This window comes from Cinclus cinclus, chromosome Z (assembly GCF_963662255.1).
Source record: "Cinclus cinclus chromosome Z, bCinCin1.1, whole genome shotgun sequence".
Taxonomy (NCBI): domain Eukaryota; kingdom Metazoa; phylum Chordata; class Aves; order Passeriformes; family Cinclidae; genus Cinclus; species Cinclus cinclus.
The window spans coordinates 64,008,345-64,030,848 of NC_085084.1; the positions used below are offsets into that span (position 1 = coordinate 64,008,345).

General features: G+C 41.4%; 1 protein-coding gene across 1 annotated transcript in view; it reads right to left on the reverse strand.

Annotated features, from left to right (window-relative positions):
- The window catches only part of MAST4 (microtubule associated serine/threonine kinase family member 4), a 279,151-nt gene that overhangs the window by 193,331 nt on the left and 63,316 nt on the right, over positions 1-22,504 (reverse strand). The window contains exon 3 of the mRNA XM_062513746.1: positions 3,918-4,039. Within this exon, the coding sequence (XP_062369730.1) occupies positions 3,918-4,039 (122 nt within the window). The remainder of the gene's footprint in view (positions 1-3,917; positions 4,040-22,504) is intronic.

The window sequence follows — 22,504 nt, forward strand, 5'->3', positions numbered from 1 at the left end:
AAACAAAATGAAAGACTTCCTGCTCCTTAAACAAAGAGATTACTTTTTTTTACATTAGAAAAAAAAATCATACAGCCAAACAAGCAATAAACCAATAAAACCCATAACAGGAGTTTGACACTAAACCATGACAAAGCCAAATCGGAAGAAACTTTGCCCAATTAATTTGAGGCAAATTATTTTCCTTTCATCTACACATTTATCATTATGTATCATAGAGACATTTTATGTTTAGGTTTCCATTGCTTTTATATGTGAAGCTAACTAGAAAACGTTGAAATCAAGAATTTCATTCTGTGTCACACAAAATACACACTGCCTACATAACAGTAATTAATTGCTCCATTTCGGAGTTGTTACTGTAATGTAAAGCATATCAGCTTATTACAATGAGGACTTAACAAAATTGGCTTAATTTCAATTTATTTTGAAGCATTTTCCAAAAATTCTTCTCACAGTAATAAATAGAAAAGTCAAAACCATAAGTTTTACAAATGGTATTTGAAAATACTTATGGAGTGGCAGGGGACTGGTAAAGAACAGTAGAATGACCCCTGAAGTTTGGACACTGAATGAGGCAGCACCTTCACATTAACTCCTAATACATTCTACCCTGAAAAGATGCGTGAAGTCAAGTGAGATGACTGAAAGCCTACAGGGCAAGGAGACAGATAAACTAACTCTACCACAGTTTCCCTACACTCCTGCAAAACTCAGCACTAAGACACACACTGAATTACCTTCCAGGAGCACATATTACTGACCATGGAGAGGAAGAGACTGACAGACTAACATTACCCATAAAATCATCCCAAAGCAGAACCACGCCTCAACTCAACTGTCCTTTTCTATTCAGTGTTGAAGACATTCTGCATAATTTTCTTCATATTTTTAAGTCCACACTAATTCTCTGTGCAGACTCCCGTCGTCTGTTTCACCACCACAGAATTTGTCTGTCATGGACAGTTCAAAATGCTCATGACAGAAATTGAAGAGAAACAACTATGACTTAGCTGCCTCTGAACTGCAGTTCTCACTGCAGTCACAACTTCCTCATGAGGGGAAGAGCAGTGAACTCTTACCTCTGGTGAACAGTGACAGGACCCAAGGAGATGGCCCCAACTTGTAACAGGTTTAACAGTCTAAAAGTAGATTTATCAGGATATCAGCAAAAGGTTCTTCACCCAGAGGGTGTTTGGGCACTGGAACAGGCTCCCAGGACAGTGGTCACAGCACCAGACTAACAGAGCTCAAGAAGCATTGAACTCACTAAACTCATTGAGCTCACTGAACAATGCTCTCAGGCATGTGGTGGGATTTATGGGGTTGTCCTCTGCAGGGCCAAGAGTTGGACTTCATGATCCTTTTAGGTCCCTTCCAACTTAGATTATTCTGTGATTCTGTGAATTAATTATTAACATCAAATCCAATACACTACCCACTCATCACAAAATCAGTCTTCTCCTATACATCTTTAACCCATTTCTGTGGGTCTACACATAGAAACCGCATTTTTAATTTATAATCCAGCTGCCCATACTACAAGAGTGAATCACACACAGATATTGAACTCTGCCCTAAAGTAACACCTGCAGCCTATTTTTAATCAATATTCTGTAAAAAAAAATCTATCGTTTCCCACAGAAAGGTTTTACGCCTGTGAACCAGTGTGAGATTTTGTGAATTTTTAATTAATTATTGACAGAACAAGAAAAAAAATTTATCTCTTTTGTATCCTGTTTTCAATTGCACTAAACACTAGCATGTATCTTTGATCTGTACACTTGTCATTCTTGTCTATATTGGCTCATAATCACTACTCAGACAGATCCATTTCAGCTGAGTATCAACCAAGTGAGAATGCTCAGTTCTAGTGAAAGAATTAATAACAAGCTAATAATTTCTCAGATCAGCAAGACAATACATTTAAAGTAATTTCAACTCAGATTGTGAACAGCAACATGAAAATTCTTCATAAAAATCTCTTCCACATAAGGATAAACTCCTAATTATGACTAAAAACTCCCAATTGCTAGAATCTAACAGATTAATCCCAAATTCAACTCTGCCAAATCACAGAATCAAGAGGAAGAGAAAAGTATGCAAGGAGAGGGAGTGATGCCTAACTTATGGCCCCTTTTAAGCAAAGACCAGAGCCCTTCAAAAGCCTGACAGCAAAGTATTTGTCAAAGGAGGCTTGAGAACAGCTCTGCCTATGTGACACTAGCATCAACCTCCTGAGGAGGCAAGTCTGATCAGCAGTTCCAGATGAGAAATAAATACTTCTGAAGAACCTGTGCCTCCACCCTGTGCACGATCTGCTCAGATCTGCTTCGATGGCTCTTGCCTGCTTTTGCACCAGCATGAAAGAAACTGCAGTCAGGCACAGATAAAAGACGTAGAGAGACAGGAAGGAAGAAGTCTGTGGCACACAGATATGCCATAAAACTATACAGGTCATGAGTTGAAGGGCCTTAAGGAAGCAAGGCTCACTGAATTTTTCATTAATCTATTGTTTATGACCATTTAAAGTACTTACTGTCAAAATGGTGTCGCATCTTCCTCTTCCTTAGTTTAAGAATCACAGCAAAACAAAAGCACAATATTGCTAGTAGCATGCCCCGTAATAGCTGTGCAGATAGAAACAGACCATCAAACAGCAACAGAGCCCTTTTTAAATTTAGTTCATTTGGAAGAAATAATTTTTATTCCCAAATACAGAAAAGAAGAAAAAATGTGGTTTTGATGCAATTTAAATTAGTTTCTGACCATTCGTCTACTTTCTTTGTCATTAAAATTTTACATAATCCAGATACTTCATTCACAATTAACATAATACATAGGTTGACACTTAATTCCCTGGAAAATATTAGGGTTCAAAGCATATAACTTCAACTAGAATTAAATGTTTGTAGCAAGTGTGGAGTCCTAAAAAAAGCCATAAAAAAGCCATATCTGCCCTAAAGAGCCACAAAGAGCACCACCACCAAGCAGAAGCCAGGATTAGATTTATAGGTGAAGATATATTGCATTTTATGTTGCATTTTATGTGAATTACTACTTCAGAATCAGCCATCTACCTATCAATATGACATGAAAAAGTGTCATCGAGATATCTGTTCAACATTTGCTGACCATAGCTGCCTTCGATCTGAATACTGTGTTTAAAAAATCCAAAACAAATCCCAAAATAAGCTTCCACTAGAAAGTAGATATGGATCATATCATTTTAATGACGCACAAAAAGGCAAAAGGAGAAGGGGAGAGGCAAAGCATAAATAATATTTTTTCTTTCTTGGTACAAGAAATATATTGCCATTACTCTTTGAAGAAAAGTATAGGCTAGTACACAGGGCACTGCATTAGATTTCAATACTTCTTAAGATATTAATATTCAGAAACACAAAGCAGTAAAATAGATGCTTAAAACCAAAAACCTGAAAGTTCAAGTGTATGATGCACCTCTGCCACTTTCTTTTCCCTTCTCTATTTATCCAAAAGACTTCACTAAACTCAAGCTTCACACATCTATGTCCTCATGAGCACAAAGAAGTGTAAACAGACATTGACAGAAAATAATGCTCAGGAGAAAGGACAGTTTCCTTCTATTCCATGCCTTTTTTAAGGAAAGAAACCACTTAAATGCAAACAGCTGTACTGATGGAACATTCAGCTCAGGCTTTATGCAAAATCCAGTAACTCAATTCAGAGTTATTGTTATCATAAATGTTATTCAGCTGCACTCAACCTATTAAGTGATGGTGTGTGTAGGCATGCATTAGGTACTTTAAAAATGCAGCTTAAGGAGGAGAGATTAGTCTGGAGTAGACTCTGGTTCAATCCCCATCCTCCCACCAACAGACACAGAGATACAATTTTCTTGGCACATTTCTAGCATTGGAAAAAAAATTACTCACCAAACTAGCAGTGAGTGAAGGTGCTGACTGTCCAAGTGTTTGGTAGCGCATCCGAACAAGATTAGTGGTTTCTGTAGGTTGCCACAGCTGCTGTCCAGTTGCACTGGGAAGCAAATATTTGCCTGTCAAGTTCAGAAAGAATGAGTTAGAATGAGAGATGTTTCAGTTGAGACAATGCAATGGACACTTCACTGTAATGCTCTTGCCACTGTAAAGCATCTTTCACTGCAGTTCTGGCCAGAGCTGACTCCAACAGAATTCCTGCCATTCACTTGCTAGTCCTTCCCATCACCCTTCCACTAGATACAGCTCTCTGCTCTCAAAAGTGTACCTTTTTCCTACATAGAAACACATTTAAAGCAACAATAGATGCAAACATCTATAATGCTAGTTCTGAATCAAAAGAAAATAAAACTCTGAAAGCTACTCAGAAATTAAGACAAGAAAAATTTATTAAGAAACATTCCTCTGTTTACACCTTGAAGGAATAATGTTCTGAGTCTGAGGAACAAAGTAAGAGTTATTGGAATAAGACACCATGTGGACAATTACACTACTTTGTGGGGGAGGCCTATTCTGCTTCTATTCCAGAATTCCTCATCATCTACCTAATACATATAATTCAATTCCCATTAATCTCTATGAGTGTCCCAAGCAAGGGGAGATGACCAAGTGCTCACATGGGGCTCTCAGTGGCTGTGCTCTCTGCTCAGTGGTGTCACCTTGCTGTGGCAGGACACCATGAGCCCAGGGCCACACACGGACACACTCCCCATCACAGTGTGACACCACTCAGTCAGGATTGTCTCCCTGCAGGTACTAATGAGGCAGACCACACCTCCAGCCCATGAAGCCTGAGCTACAAACTGGCAGCAAGGAGAATATTCAGTGAATTATATGAGGATGACAAGCATGTATCAATACTGTTAATTTCTGCTTGCCTTCAGCCACTATCAAGAAACAGGACAACAAGCTATATACTGCTCTTGGCAATATGTCCACCTTAAGTTCTTACTTATCTCTGCAAACTGTGCAAAAGCAAGACATTACTAAAGCAACTTGGTCTTCTCTTCCTTGCAAGACCAACAAGCTGTTGCAAAGCAACAAGTCAGACAAATTTTTTATTTTTAATCAAATCTCAGTTCAAAACCAGATCTTGACTGAGCAGATCAAATGAAAAACATCTCCAAAACACATGGCCCAAATTTATTTCCTGGAATTATTAAACCCCACCTCATTAATCTTGTCATCTCACACAGCTGTGCAGTGGCCATGTGCATGACCACTGGCACAGGATGTATACCCTGGTAAAACGGCACACATTTGCCAAGAAAAAAAAAAGCCTCAGCTTCATAATTTTATTTTAACAGTAGATCCACAGAGAATTGCAGAGGTCTCTGGGAAGTGACTGTCTTGGAAGCTAGAAGTTCCCAAGCAGCAGCACAGTATAGTCTTTTAACACTTTCCAATTAGTCTTCCAAATGTGCTACTGTTCTTTGTTACATTGGTAAAACGGAACCCATAAACATTTTTTCACCCAATTTGCTAACAACCTGCCCGGGACTAGAAGAAAAATGTACAACAAATCTGTGGTTTCTTGCCCAATTATCTAGGGTAACATTTCCCAGAACTGAAAAACCTGAATTAATTTCCCATCTGCTCTCTCTGCCTGTTTCTTTCAGATTTTGGCTCCATTTTTGTATAGGCTCCCATCATCCTCAACTAAAAGGGTGCCATAAAAAGTCTAAGGCATTGATTACAATATACACATCTTTGATATTTCAATTATGTCAATCCTGAAATATACCAGTGATGTATGCAGCCAGAGAGAGCTTTATATCTATCACCTCAAAAGGTTAATTCTTTCTCACCTGGACAGGAAAAAGAGAATTAAAAACTGACTGCAAAAAACTAAGTTATACAAACCTTTCATTTAAAAATATATGTTTTCCTTCTTTAATGCTTTCTACATAAAAAGAGGTCTATGCCTTTCTTTCCTTCATTTTTGACTCTACTTCTCAGACAGTGGTAAAGTGAAGTTCTCAGAGAAAGGTCAAATCAAACATTTCCTAGTGCTGGGATCCAGAGGTTTCCAGACTTCCAGCAACATCCAGACAGCTCCAGACAAGTCTTCAGTAAAATGCTTCAGCAATACTCACTTAGTCAAGTAGACATACAATACACATAACTCCTTCAGAAACTCTATATTAATCCACTCTAGAACTAGCCAACAGGAAAATTATATTAAATAATTTTCAACTTCATCACCCTAGCATAATATTAGGGCATTTTATCCTCAAATAAATCAATATTTAAAAAGTAGTATGTCTTCCCCTGATCCTTTCAAGAAAGAAAGAGGTTCATTCTATTAAAGTTTGTTCTAAAACTGGGGAACATCATCACTCTTAGGTTAACAAGTGCACTTTCTCACAGGGTGCTGTGGTTTAGGGATAGTAGTCCCCATCTTAGTATTCCAAATAAAAAAGAAAAAAAAGTAAGCTGCTTCCCTCCCACTCTAGTGGGACACCCAAAAGGCAGAGATCAAGGATTGAGGTAAGGACATTTACTGGAAACAGCAGTGAGGTAAGAAAATGAACAGGAACAGCAAGAACACTGAACACAAAAATGTACACAAAGAGAGGGTTATTTACATGCAAAAATGCTCAGCAAGTCAGGACAACAAAAAACAATAGTGGGCACACCCTCCACCCACCATGCTTTCTCCAGGATCAGAAAGAAACCTCTTTATTCTTGGTAGCAAGAGTAAGAGACCCTTCCCCTGACCTCCCCAGCAATGAGATAAATGGGAATGAATAACATTTGAGTCTCAGCATAGCACATGGCAGCCCACAACTCTTGGGCTCAGACTCCCCGGCAGCCAGGAGTCCAGCACAGACCACCGCACCCAGTACCCTAAAAAAATTAACTCTGTCTTGGCCACAACTATGATACAGGGGCTAAAAACTCAAAATCCACTATCAGACACTAGGCCCTTCCCAGACTGCACTTATTTTCATTTTGTATGAATCCCACTTCAGCTTCCCAAGAAACAAAGATGGAAGGCAATAATCTGCATTTAGTACACAAATTAACATTGTTTTGTTTAAGTCTGGATCCCAAGCCAAAAAGGTTTAAATAACAAGACAATTTAGTCTAGGAGGACAAAGATATATGAGAAATATGTGCTATTCTTAATGCTTGTACTTACTTTTTGTCATAAATGTGCACTATATCCAAAATATGGAGAGCTAGTTTTGCTTGTACCTGATCATGAGCAGGGCATTCTAACAGCCACCTTTAGTATTTGTCCTTTACAGTAATCTGTATTTTACTCTGGTTTTATCTTGCTCAGACATCTAAGAAAAGATCATCTCAGAAAGTCTAAGATATCTTGATACAGAGGCGAGAAGAGATGCAATCCCACACAACAACAGAATCTTGTACTAAGCCCTGTAATATTTTGCCTGACTGACAAGAAAGCAGAATGGATTCACTCAATACTATAGTCAGTATCTCCACTCACTTTCAGTAAGAATTCACTTAGTATTTCATTATTTTTCCTGCATGATTAACACCAAGAAATATTTAAAATAATGTTGGGGCTGCCTGTTGAAAAGCTAAATTAGGCAGTAAACACTATCAAAATGAAATCGTGAGCATGTGTGATCCCTGAAACAATGCCTTCTCCCATCTTTACCCCCAACAGGAGCCTTGAAGGAACCACAGTTTTCACAAAATACTGGAATTAAGGCAAGCAGACTGTCTAAACTCCAATTTTCTTTTCATCGTACACAGGCTTTTAAACACAGAAATGTTATACAAGAAATATGCTTTCTAAAGCAGCAAAATGAGCCAGGCCTTAGACAAAAAGATGGTAACAGACAAATCTCTTATCAGAGCAGCACTAACCTACTGCATTAAGCCACTACACAATAAAACAGTCCCTGCCCAAAGTGAGTTAACCATCAACCCTTCCTCAATTCCTCCAATAATAAAAAAAATTAAAAATAAAAAATCCCCTCATACTGTCCACTTCCCCTTTCCCTAGACATTCTAGCATTCCTACAGTTTTATTGCTAGTTTCATTCATAATTGTATCCATTTTACTGCTTTTACATTCTCTTTGCTAATCCCTGAATTTATACATATCCACACGTCCCCTTATTAAGTGATTTCAATGCCAGTATTATACAAAAAAATTGAGCTGAAATACATTATTATTTTCACACTGCATTCATGTCTGCCTTCAAGTTTAATGCTCCAAGCAGCTGCTTTCCTTTTTAAGTGAACTGATTCATGAGGGTTTCACTAAGAGTAAGACTTCAACTCCACCTTAACCCTTCCATCTTAATTCAGTATTCTGGCCCATATAGAGCATATAACACTGGCAGCATCCAGACCACTGACACACTGGTAGCAATGTTCCCATTACTTTCATAAGCTATTGGTATTGAGTCATCCCGTGATAGAAGTCCCCTAATCCCCCAATCTCTTCAATTCCAAAACAGTCATTGATGACTTCCTCCTCCACTTCCTCTGCAGAAGCTTTGCTGGTATATTTACTTGCCTTCCTGTGCCTGAAACTACCAGGACAGCATGAAGTAGCTACTGGAACTAAAAGCACCACTTCCCATATCTGAATACAATCCTTGTTGGTCCATTACATTTACATTTATCAAAACACATTTTGATGAAGGGCGGTTTAAGTTGACTACATAATGGTGGTTTGACTATCTAATGGCAATAGTTTAGCATTATTTAATAGTATTACATCATCGTTGGTGAATGTAATACATCACTGCAGTTGAGTGACATCTTCCCCTTGAACATGCCTCTTGTACATTCAGATTCTTTGTAATGAGTATTTCTGAAAGCCCAAACAGAATCATTGTTAATTCTTGCTTCTATTGCATTCAGCATGAACGTATTTGTTGTATGACTTACTGTACAAGGACAACCACATACACTATACCACATACACTTCCACAGTGTACTGGTTTGAAAAGCAAAACCAGTGAGACTTCAAGTCAGTAATACAATTTTTAATAGGGAAGAGGAAAAAAAGAGAAAAAACAAAATACATGCAATAATAAAAATAAAACCACTGACAGAGTCAGAATACAACCTGATACCCTGTCAGTCAGGGTGCTGGTGCAGTTTTCCTCCAAAGGGTCCAGCGATGATGTGGATAAAAACCTGGTTCTTCCTCTGGAATCCAGTGGAAAAAGGCTGCCTTTGGCGTTCTAAACCTCAGTTTTTATTTAGGTAAGAAAGGCTTGGCTCGTCCTCCTGGCTGGAGCATGTCCCAATGGGATGATGTAATCTTATCAGTTATACAGTAGGACTCAATGGCCCATTAACAGACGATATTTCCCACAGAGATAAGGATGATCACCCTTATCAGTTATGACCCATCAACAGAAGACATTTCCCACAGAGATAAGGATGATCACCCTTCTCAGATGGTAATAGAATATGTATGTTGTATTGTAAACCAGGACATAATCCACCCCTTATTCTATTACCATCTACATTATACCCAAACCAATACCCTCTATAGATACATATACATATAATACAGAATGAAACCCTACACACAGTTCTCTCTTAAAATAAGGTCTCCTTGCAGTACACAGCGGGTTTCCCCATCTTTCTGCATTACCCACCAAGTGTAACCAGGTCCTTGAGCAAAAATAATCCCACTGATTGGTTTGCCTTTGCCTGTGGTGGGATTGATCCAAACAGTCTTTCCTAAAATACCTTTCACGTGTACCACAGGGATTTTCTCTCCATCCACTGTGTGCAGGGGTTCAGATTGGGCAGGACCAGCTCGATTGATGGACCCTCGGGTGTTGACCATCCAGGTGGCTTTTGCCAAGTTCATTTCCCAATTTCTGAAGGTTCCCCCACCCAGTGCCTTCAGGGTAGTTTTAAGGAGTCCATTGCACCGTTCAACTTTCCTGGCAGCTGGCGCATGGTAAGGGATATGATATATCCATTCAATACCATGTTCTCTGGCCCAGGTGTTGACAAGGCTGTTCTTGAAATGGGTTCTGTTGTCTGACTCAATTCTTTCAGGGGTACCATGCCTCCAAAGGACTTGTTTTTCTAGGCCCAAGATAGTGTTCCGGGCAGTAGCATGAGGCACAGGGTAGGTTTCCAACCATCCTGTGGTTGCTTCCACCATGGTCAGTACGTAGCGCTTGCCTTGGCGGGTTTGGGGAAGGGTGATGTAGTCAATTTGCCAGGCTTCCCCATACCTGTACTTTGACCATCGTCCACCGTACCACAGAGGCTTCACCCGCTTGGCCTGTTTGATTGTGGCACAGGTCTCACAATTCTGGATGACCTGTGAGATGCTGTCCATAGTAAGGTCCACCCCTCGGTCACGGGCCCATTGGTATGGTGCATCTCTCCCCTGATGACCAGAGGCATCATGGGCCCAACGAGCTAGGAATAATTCTCCCTTGTGCTGCCAGTCTAGATCCACATGTGATATTTTTACCTTGGCAGCTCGGTCCACCTGCTCGTTGTTGTGATGCTCTTCATTAGCTCGACTCTTAGGTACGTGCGCATCCACGTGTCGAACCTTCACGGTTAGCTTCTTTACTCGGGTGGCAATGTCCTGCCAAATCTCAGCAGCCCAGATGGGTTTCCCTCTGCGCTGCCAGTTGGCCTTTTTCCAGCGATCCAACCATCCCCACAGAACATTAGCTACCATCCATGAGTCAGTGTAGAGATAGAGCTTTGACCACTTCTCCCGTTCGGCAATATCTAAAGCCAGCTGGACGACTTTTAACTCTGTGACCTGACTCGATCCACCTTGTCCCTCGGTAGCTTGTGCAACTTGTCGTGTGGGGCTCCATACTGCAGCTTTCCATTTTCGGTTAGTGCCTACAACTCGGCAGGAACCATCAGTGAAGAGGGCATATTGTCTTTCAGTCTCCGGTAGCTCATTATATGGTGGGGCTTCCTCGGCACGTGCCACTTGCTCCTCTTCATCAGAAGAAAACCCAAAAGTCTCACCTTCAGGCCAGTTTGTAATTATTTCCAGAATCCCAGGGCGATTTGGATTTCCAATACGGGCGCGCTGAATGAGGAGGGCAATCCATTTGCTCCATGTAGTGTCAGTGGCATGATGTGTGGAAGGAACCTTTCCCTTGAACATCCAGCCCAGTACCGGTAGTCGGGGTGCCAGAAGCAGCTGTGTTTCAGTGCCAATTACTTCAGAGGCTGCTTGAACTCCTTCATAGGCAGCCAAAATTTCTTTCTCTGTGGGAGTGTAGTTGTTTTCAGACCCTTTGTAGCTTCTGCTCCAGAATCCCAGTGGTCGACCCCGAGTCTCACCAGGTACCTTCTGCCAAAGGCTCCAGGATAGACCATGATTTCCAGCTGCAGAGTAGAGCACGTTCTTTACCTCTGGTCCTGTCCTGACTGGACCAAGGGCTACCGCATGAGCGATCTCTTGCTTGATCTGGGTGAAGGATTGCTTTTGTTCAGGGCCCCAGTGGAAATCATTCTTCTTGCAGGTAACCATGTAGAGAGGGCTCACAATCTGGCTGTACTCAGGGATGTGCATTCTCCAAAAGCCTATGGCACCTAGGAAAGCTTGTGTTTCCTTCTTGTTGGTTGGTGGAAACATAGCGGTGATCTTGTTAATTACCTCTGTTGGGATCTGACGACGTCCATCTTGCCATTTGACTCCTAGAAACTTAATTTCCTGAACTGGTCCCTTGACCTTACTTCATTTAATGGCAAAACCAGCCTTCAGCAGAATCTGAATAATCTTCTCTCCTTTCTCAAAGACCTCCTGCTGTGCTCCCCCATACAATGATGTCATCAATATACTGTAGATGTTCAGGAGCCCCACCCTTTTCCAGTGCAGCCTGGATCAGTCCATGGCAGATGGTGGGACTGTGCTTCCACCCCTGGGGCAGTCGGTTCCAGGTGTACTGCACGCCCCTCCAGGTGAAAGCAAACTGAGGCCTGCACTCTGCTGCCAGAGGAATGGAGAAAAATGCATTGGCAGTGTCAATGGTGGCGTACCACTTTGCTGCCTTGGACTCCAGCTCGTACTGGAGTTCCAGCATGTCTGGCACGGCAGCGCTCAGCGGTGGAGTCACTTCATTCAATGCACGATAGTCCACAGTCAATCTCCATTCTCCGTCAGACTTGCGCACAGGCCAGATGGGGCTGTTGAAGGGTGAGTGGGTTTTGCTGACCACCCCTTGGCTTTCCAGTTTACGAATCATCTCATGGATGGGAGTCACAGAGTCTCTGTCGGTACGGTATTGCCGACGGTGTACTGTTGTTGTGGCGATTGGTACCTGTTGCTCTTCAACTCTCAGTAGTCCCACAGCAGAGGGGTCATCTGAGAGACTAGGTAAGGTATTCAGTTTTCTGATGTCTTCTGTCTCTACAGCAGCTATCCCAAAAGCCCAGTGATATCCCTTTGGGTCTTTGAAATACCCATTTCGAAGATAGTCTATGCCGAGGATGCATGGGGCCTCTGGGCCAGTCACGATGGGGTGTTTCTGCCTCCCTTTCCCAGTTAAACTCACTTCGGCCTCTACTACAGTCAGCTGCCGGGATCCTCCTGTTACCCCAGAAATAGAGATTGACTCTTCTCCTACATACCTTGATGGCATCAGGGTACATTGGGCACCGGTGTCAACCAAAGCCTTATGTTTTTGTGGGTCGGATGTGCCAGGCCATCGGATCCACACAGTCCAGTAGATCCGATTGTCCCTCTCCTCTACCTGGCTAGAGGCAAGGCTCCTCTATTCCTGGTCTTGGTACACGTTGCTCTCTTCCTGTAGATAGGTTCTTGAGGTCCCTTCATGAGGATCAGTCATATCATCGTTCTGATACTGTTTGGAGTTCTGTGCACGAGAGACTGGAGCAGCGTTGACTCTAGATGAGCTTCTTGTGTTCGGTGTCCCTCTTCTCAGTTCACGTACCCAGGCTGCTAAGGAGGAGGTGGGTTTTCTATCCCACTTCCTCATGTCTTCTCCATGCTCCTGAAGGAAAAACCAGAGGTTACCTCATGGAGTGTGTCCTTTCTCCCTGGCTGGGAAACGCCGGCCCCTAATGGCAGAGACTCTTGTTGGTTCTGGTGAGATCTTGTAGTTTTCTGCCTTAAGTTCTTTTTTAAGCTTCTGATGGCCCTCTTCAATCAAGCTCCAGACTTGCTCAACCAGCCTTGTTTCCACGGTTGAGACATGGGTACGAAATGGGGCAGTGACAGTGTCCTCATAGATTCTTAGTTTATTGGCCAAGACGCCTACCATGTCCTTACCTTCCCTCCATTGCAGCGTTGCCAGGTAACGGGAGTATATCTCTGGTCCAAGCCGTGCGAATCTCAACCACATCTGTGACGTGCACTGGACACAGTCTGGGCTCTTAGGAAATCTCTCATCTTCTGAAAAAATGATCTCCAGCACAGCCAATTCCCTCAGGCATCGGAAACCTTGTTCCATTGTGCTCCATTTTCCTTGGTGCACCTGGAGATCTTCTTTACAAAGGCATCTGTCCTTCACACTTGTCAGCAGTCGCCACCAGAGGCTGAGGGTTTCTTGGGTTTTCCCGATCCCCTGGTCAATGACCACATCCCAGGACAGAGATCCCAGCTGCCTGGCCTCACTTCCATCCAGAACTGTGTCATTGGCTGCAGCGTCCCAGATGCGGAGCAGCCAGGTCAGGATGGACTCGTTTGCCTGGCGGGTGAATTCCCTCCGCAGGTCACGCAGCTCACCCAGGGATAGAGAGCAAGTGATGATTTCTGGCTCTGTCTCTTCTGCTGGGTGCAAAGGTCCCGCCACGTCCTCATCAGTGACTATGCGAACTGATTTGCTCTTTGATTTCTTCTTCTGAACGGGGGCAACTGCTAGTGGTCTGGGCTGTTCTGGTTCGGTGACAGTTTGTGTGGAGATGCTGATGGCACTTTTGGTTCCTTCTTCCTGGATAAAAGTCTGTGTAGAGACAGATGCTGTTGCTTTTCTTTTGGCTCTTTTCTCCTTTGTGACAGTCTGTGCAGACATGGACGCAGTAGATTTGTTTCTTCTTTCCTCTTCCTCAAGAATACACTGCACTATACCATGTAGTGTTTTGTTTCTAAGCATGTTGCAGGCTGTGAAGGCTGTGCAGAGAAGACAAAGCAGAACTAACAATAATATTATGCTGTCGTTGGCATAGAGAGAAAACTCAACATTTCCAAAAACTGCTGTGCCATGCCTGAAAGATTGGAAAAAAATCATCCTTTTCCCCTCTCCCCAGGGGCTGGGTGCGATTGTTGAGACCCCAGATGTAGCAGCCTAGACTAGGACAAACAAACAAAGTTGAGTATATATTCTGAATGATGTTCATTGCCTCAGAGGTTATCATGCAATAGACATAATAGACCAATAAAGCAATTTTTATACCATACCCTGGTCTACACAGGAGCATTACAACCGGCAGATAGTTCCCCATGTGCAGAAAAATATAGAGAGTAAGATATAAAACCCACGTAAGCATGTTGAGAATCATGGTGAATAGGTGGCTGGCACAATTCAAAATTGTAATGCTGACTTTTTCCTCAGTACCTTTGTGCCCCACATTGGGCGCCAATAAATGTACTGGTTTGAAAAGCAAAACCAGTGAGACTTCAAGTCAGTAATACAATTTTTAATAGGGAAGAGGAAAAAAAGAGAAAAAACAAAATACATGCAATAATAAAAATAAAACCACTGACAGAGTCAGAATACAACCTGATACCCTGTCAGTCAGGGTGCTGGTGCAGTTTTCCTCCAAAGGGTCCAGCGATGATGTGGATAAAAACCTGGTTCTTCCTCTGGAATCCAGTGGGAAAAGGCTGCCTTTGGCGTTCTAAACCTCAGTTTTTATCTAGGTAGGAAAGGCTTGGCTTGTCCTCCTGGCTGGAGCATCTCCCAATGGGATGATGTAATCTTATCAGTTATACAGTAGGACTCAATGGCCCATTAACAGAAGATACTTCCCACAGAGATAAGGATGATCACCCTTCTCAGATGGTAATAGAATATGTATCTTGTATTGTAAACCAGGACACACAGAAATCAGTCACAAAAGGCAGGCTTTGCTTTTTTCTAAATAGAAAAGTTTCCTACTGCTGAAGTACCATTCTCCTTCCTCTTTCTGTCTCAAATGCATATCATAATAGGACGGCTGAGAATTACTAAATGAGCTCAAATCTAATACCTACAAATCTTTCATTTTCAGTTACAGTTTAGAAATAACTTTGTCTCTCATAAGCATATGATTAAGAAAATGTTTTGGCATCCAAGTAAGATTTTACCTTTGCAAAAGTACTTAGGACAGTGTAGATTGCACTGCTAGGAAGTCTGATTTGTAACCAGTCAAAATGCAAAAAAATACAGAAGAAGCATCTTGAAAGTTTTTGACAGGAATATTTTTTGTTAAAATATTAGGAGCAGTTTTCTTTTACACTACTGCAAATAGAAGACAGGCATGTACTTTGCTAAAATGGAAGAATCTGAATTTGGGCTGACAGCAACTACAGACACAATTAGTCCAAAGCAAAGTTGTGCATATGATTACAATGGACCACAGGCTTACCAGAAGCTAGCAGGAATGTGTTTGTATTAGCTGCTGTGAAATAGCAGCCCTCAAAATAGCCTCTTGCCATCTGGACATCTTTAAGGCAAGAGCCAAGAAATACCTTTTTCAATTAATTATCTTGTTAAATCCACTATAGGTATTTATGATATAAGCGCAGAATATTTTTAAAAAATACAGAAAGCTAGATGCTTCCCCCTCACTGGTTTACTTAAAAATGTAACTGATCTTACCTCAGGAACCTATGCTCTGAAGGAGTCAGACTTGCCAAGCACAGTTTCAAGTGGGTTGCTCACTCCACACTTCTTCTGGGGGAGCCTTGAGCTACCTCAGAGCAACAGCAACAAGCCACAGTACAGGAGAACACTGGACTCTACTGCAGATGCTCTGGGTCATAAAAATGTTCTGAAAAGAAATCCTCGTGTATTTCCAAACATACAAAATAACCAGAAGAGCTGGGTTCATTGATAGCTCTTGATGTGAACAGAAGAAAGACTGAAGCCACCATCTGCCACCCTGTCACAAGAGCAGCAATGGCAGTCCCAGCATACCCCAAGCAGCCACTGTTACCAGATGAAAAACTGTCTTCACCTGGTGAGCTAACACAATGCTTCTTCTCCAAAAATGACTGGACTAAGGAACTGCACAATGTCCACTGTGTAAGAAGGAGACCTGCAAGTTCACCAGCCCCTGTGCCCTGCCAACTCAGACAGGTCGACTGGAGCATCAGGATCTACCACCACCAGGATCCACCAGACACACCCAGGACAGAAGAACACATGCATAAAGGGGAGGGAAAATACGTTAATGATTTCAGGCAAATTATTATCATATTCTGGCAAAATCAATCAATATGTATGTATGCAAAATATAGTAAGTAAACAGGAACTTCCTTGTACTCAGAATGCATGACTTTGGGAAAAGCTGTTCCCCTGTGCATCTGGCAAAATAAAGAATGCTTGCTTCTTAATGCTACACTGGTGTTAAGAACTTTTTTATTTTACCAGATTTTTGGTAACACCACTGCCACTCACAAACTGCCTGAGCAGCAGGAAGCGAAGACCAAAGCTGGAACAATGTACCATCACTTTTGCTGCCACTCCAGGTTCAGACACCTGCCAGCTGAAAGGCAGAGCCTCCCACCTTAGTATTCACCAGGTTCAAGTTAGAGCACTTAGCTTTACTGCCTCAAACTGAACTGCTGCAGACATCCCAGCTGTAGGAAATGATGGGGACACTGCAAACGTTAGGGTCTATTTTCACATGTGGGGGCAGGGAGGAGGGATGGAATTAAAGCCCATCATTCCCATTATCTGTTAACCAGAAAGTAAATATGGATGGATTTGAAGTGATCACTAGGAAACTTTTCGATATTTTGCCTTATTTTGCCCAGAACTTAAAGGAGCATGTTTTGCATATTTTTCAGCTACATATGGTAGAAGTTAATGAATAATGCCACATTCCCAGTCTGATGCAGGAGGTGAAATTTTCCTTTCAGCCAATTTATCCCGTAAACGTAACATTATTTAGGCAAGCCTATAATTAGAATTCACTCAATTACAATTTCTTTTTTTACTGTAGAAGAAGCCCACATAAAAAAATCCTATTACACTCACTGTAGTTTTTGATGTACTATAAATCTCCTAAAATGCTCTATTTGTTTCACTTTCTAAAATTAGATGATGCAGTGGCACTCTCATGCACATGGTCTGATTCTTTGGGTCATCCTGAGCAGATTAAGGAGTTGGACTCACCGAACCTTTTGGGTCCCTTCCAACTCAGGATATTCTGTGGTTCTGTGATTCCAGCTGGCAGTGCATGTGTCCTGGTTTACAATACAAGATATATATTCTATTACCATCTGAGAAGGGTGATCATCCTTATCTCTGTGGGAAATGTCTTCTGTTATTGGGCCATTGAGTCCTACTGTATAACTGATAAGATTACATCATCCCACTGGGAGATGCTCCAGCCAGGAGGACGAGCCAAGCCTTTCCTACCTAGATAAAAACTGAGGTTTAGAACGTCAAAGACAACCTTTTCCCACTGGATTCCAGAGGAAGAACCAGGTTTTTATCCACATCATCGCTGGACCCTTTGGAGGAAAACTGCACCAGCACCCTGACTGACAGGGTATCAGGTTGTATTCTGACCCTGTCAGTGGTTTTATTTTTATTATTGCATGTATTTTGTTTTTCCTTTTTCTCTTCCCTATTAAAAATTGTATTACTGACTTGAAGTCTCACTGGTTTTGCTTTTCAAACCAGTACAGCATGAAATAAATGTGGCCCACCAAAGGCAAAAATTTGGAGTTAGATTATGAATTAAAAAAAAACCACAAAAAAACCGCAGTAGACCTGCCTTAAAATTTCACCGATACTAGCAGAATTGGAACTGGAAAAGGACATATTCAGTCTTGGATCACCAACTAGTAGGATGATGGTTCAGATCTGTATCCAAAAAATACATATATATAAAATAAGAAAAATCACCCTCCATTAACTACAAAGGCATGCAGAATCAAGCCTGTTTATAAATTGTTTATAAATTGTACCAGGACTACATAATCACATCCCAGAAATAATGTTTCATGCTTGGAACAAAGTTCTCTCACTGAAAGTCATTTAAAAGACAGTACATAATTTTACTGGTAAGGAAATTCCTCAGAGTTCCTTTGCTAACAGATACTTGCTGAAGTTATATTGACTATTTGCAATCTATTCTTGAAGTACTGTGACAGCAATATAACATTTGAAACCCATTTGAGATCACCAGCAAATCTCCCCAACCTTTAATTAGATTCCGAGGTCAAGGATAGGTTTTTGATTTGGTTTGGTTTGGTTTGGTTTGGTTTGGTTTGGTTTGGTTTGGTGGGTTTTTAAGTTCTCCATACCAAAAGTACCTAACTCAATAGCACTGTTAGCCAACTAGTGACAACAGTAACAATAACTACATTATAAAAAACCCTTCCAATTGCAGTTGTCATTCGTGATACTACTTCCTTACCTCACAACTCTACTGAAATACAACTCAGCAAAATAATTATCTGGCAATATTTATCAGTGAGCTCAGAGATAGAGTACTCTACTGCTTCTTTTTTTTTTATCTTAACAATAAATAGGTCCTTTTCCCATAACCCTAATATGCTGTTCCAATACTTATAAACTGCCAGTCCATTCTACAGCACAAACATAATATACAGGTGTTAGTGCATCCCTTTCATCCTTTTTTATAGCTTACACCTGCTCTACAAAAATCTCAAGGTCCAGTTCTGATAACATTAGGAAAAATAGATACGCAAGATGCACACTGCACAGACGATGCTACAAAATGCACACTAGACTACATGCAAGTGATAATGAGACAGAGTTCCTTTCAATATATAGAGTTTCAAAGAGTTCCCTTCGCAAAAAACAGGAATCCTACATACCAAGAGGTCAGAGAGAGCGGATACTGGCAGAATTAAAACAAAACTGTATCTAGAACACAAAGGACCTCAAAAATTCATTACTACTCAGTTTAAATATGTGAACAACTGCTTCAATCAGTGGCCAATACTCTTAGCTCACAACTCTCCGGCACCTTAACATCTGGGGTTTTACTGATTGAATTTATAGTAAAAAACAAAAATTTCCCACTGCACTACGAAGAATATGCCCAGCAATACACAACTGACATTAAGACAAACATTAAATGAAGTGTTAACATGCTATTTTCTCTACAGTACCCACTATGATCCTTCTTTCATCTCATGTATATGTTGTTATGCCCCACAACTAAATCACTACATGCCTATAGTAATTTTTCAAATGGCAAAACCTCCCAATATAAAATACTGCTCCTGTTTCACTGGAAAACATCTTTTTCCACTCAAGTTGTCAACCTTCATTCTCAGGATTAAGTACAGGAAGTGTTTTTTCCCCGTTCTCAAATATTTCTCTATCTGTACCTTCAATTTATGCTAAAGCAACCAACTTGGAGAAAGCAAGTATGTGGCCAAATCATTTGCTTTACGACATCCACTGGAGTGAGACCACAGGGAAAAATACAGGATGACTTAAGCCTCCAGGAGTATAAATCCTGTGTTGTTGATGTGCAATTATAAATATGCTGCAGTCAGTTTTGCACTAATGAACTCAGGTACTAGCAACAGCAGGACTGCAGCCTCAAAGACCTCCGATTTAGTTAATCAGCTGATTAAATAGAAGCGTATAGCTAAGTCCAGGCAAGTTCTTTCATCTGTGCTTCTACAGTTACACAGCTAAGCATACTTGAGCCAGCTAATTGAACATCTCTTAGGGTACTTCTTAAGGAGCTACAACTCAAACGTCAGAAATTTAACATGAATATTAATTTTCTCCACTTTTTGTTTTGTCACTATGACAAATGACTCTTAACAATTTTCAAGCTGCTTTTTTAAGTGTCCCAAAGAGGGTTAAACTCTATTTCTCCCTCCTTCAAAACTGGCAGCTTGCAAACGTATCTGCTAATTAGGCACTCTACTGCTACAGTTTGCTTTGATCTCAACAACAATCAACTTCTCATGTTCTGATGATACAAGCACGATTAAGCAGCAATTGAGGAGTTAAAGGCAAAATAATGAGACAGGAATACAATATCTTCTGTTCTCGGCTCAGACTATTACATGGTGCAGAATCCAGACATGTCAAAGAATATGGAAATTATCTTGCTAGGCACACAGGGAAGTAAAAATCAACTCCACTATGTAGGCTGATTGAAGCTTTAAATGATGAAGGTAACTGACAATGACAAATATAACCTAATGTCATCTCAAACATCAGCACATCAAGAACCATCTAAAAATGCGTATTTCATAGCAGAATATACTTATTTTATCTGGAGAAGACAGCTTTGTACTGAATGCATTAAAAAAAAACAAACAAAAACCCCTCCACACTGCATTTCCTCAGCCATGTAATTATAGAATAGATTGCTTCTATCTCTTTCTACTAATTCTGGAGTAAGTTTAAGACATTACATGGTGCTTTAAGGAAACCCTTGAGGAAAGCAATTGAAAAGACTGCCCAATATGCTCTGGGTAGGCAGTGAATGAATGAAGCATGTTGTGTTTGTGATCATGCACACATGGCTGCTGAACCTTCCCACCTTGGTAGCCCAGAGCCCAGCAGTGTTAGCAGCATGCTGGGCTGTTACTCTGCTGCTGTTGGGGAGAGCCCTCAGACAGCTGCAGCTGAAAAGGCTTTCTAAACTGGGTACATCCAGGCCTGACATGCATCACAATGAAAGCCATTTTTGAAATACTTTCTGCTCTGATGTGAGAAGGGAAGAAAATGCAGGAACTAAAATTTCTTGTTAACAGGCACATCTGATAGAGCTTTGGCACTGGCAGTCATTCTTACCCTGCATTCTACATCACCCCAGCTTCTGGGGTTGGGCACAGGCCAACGGAGTCCACCAGGCTGCATCCCCAAAGACAGCTGTGAAATCACAAGGCTTTTTATGGAGTGGAGTAACCATTTATTGTATTCATATATTCCTGAAAATATGTTTAATTTGTTCCACAACAGCAAGAAATTTTGATTATGTACACAGGAAATATAGAACACTTCCTCTTATCTACACCAAGAGGCCATCATTACTAAATTTAGTTTTTTAAATGCTGCCATTAAACTAATCACATCATCACTATGACAAGCAGTTGTGTATTGTGGGAAGGTCCAATCCCCAAAGAGGTTTCAAGGTACAAGTCAGATGATGGTACAAGTTCAATTTTCCCCATTTACCAAGTTGTACCAAATAGTTGACTGTAAAACTTAATGAGCTAATCTCCATTTTCAACAATCTTAGTGATAATTTACACAGCCCAATGTTTGTGAAAATTCTGCTACTGCCAATTGCTCCACTACATGAACAGGGAAAACCTCCTCTTCCAAGTCCTGCCAGCACATGCAAACCCATGTGTTGGGGGTTGGTTCTTTCCCTTTTCCCTCTGTGGAATTTTCCCCATTGTCATGCTAAGATACCTGTTGACTGGGCCCTGGTGACAAGGGGGGAGGGGAGAGAAGAGGGAAACCCCTCGATATCCAAACATCCAGAAGAGCAGACAGAAGGCTCTGGCTCAGCCCATTTCCCCCGTGGAGTTCGGACAAGAAGGACGATCGCCACCTCAGCCCCATCCCTGCCATCCCAGCGCCAGGAGCCATCCTCACTGCTGTCAGACCCTGCCCTGCTGCCTTCTCACTGTAACCTGCCACCATCCAGCACTCTGCTGAGCACCAGGACCCACACCGTGAGTGGAGGGTTCTCTCTCCATCTCTCTCTCCCCCTGGGACAGCTCTGCCATCACCCCCAGCCCTCCTGCAGCTCTGCGGGACCCGCCCGCCCCCAGCACCGGGAACTGCAGCTCAGGGAAAAGGTGCCTGCAGCCAAAAAGGACTGGGACTGAGTTACTGTTCTGTTTGTGGGTAATTTCATAGCTGTTGTTGTTCTTGTTTGTCTTGTTAGATACACTAGTAAAGAACTGTTATTCCTATCCCCATATCTTTGCCTGAGAGCTCCCTTAATTTCAAAATCATAATAATCTGTAGGAAGGAAGGATCACATTTTTCAGTTCAAAGGAAGGCTTCTGCCTTTCTCAGTAAATACCTGTCTTTCAAACTAAGACACCATGGATAAGAGAACAGCTTGTTTTTCATGGTCCATAAAGCCGTTGATCTTTCTGCTAATTAGTGTTAGCAGAGTGATGAATCTCTGAAGCAAAAAACAGACTGAGAATTCCCAAATTCATTTCAAATCAACCACTGATTAATTATACAGGGAGTAACTACAATTGCTGAGCATATTTGGATAACTGATGACTCAGAGGTGGAAAGCTGATCAAAGCAAGAACATTAAAGAAAAAATATATAAATCACAAGGGGGTTTTTTTGTTTTAGCTCTTCATGATCTGTGGACAGTAAATAACGTGATCAGAAGAGCATGAAGCAATTTTACTAATGCAGAGCGCTTTA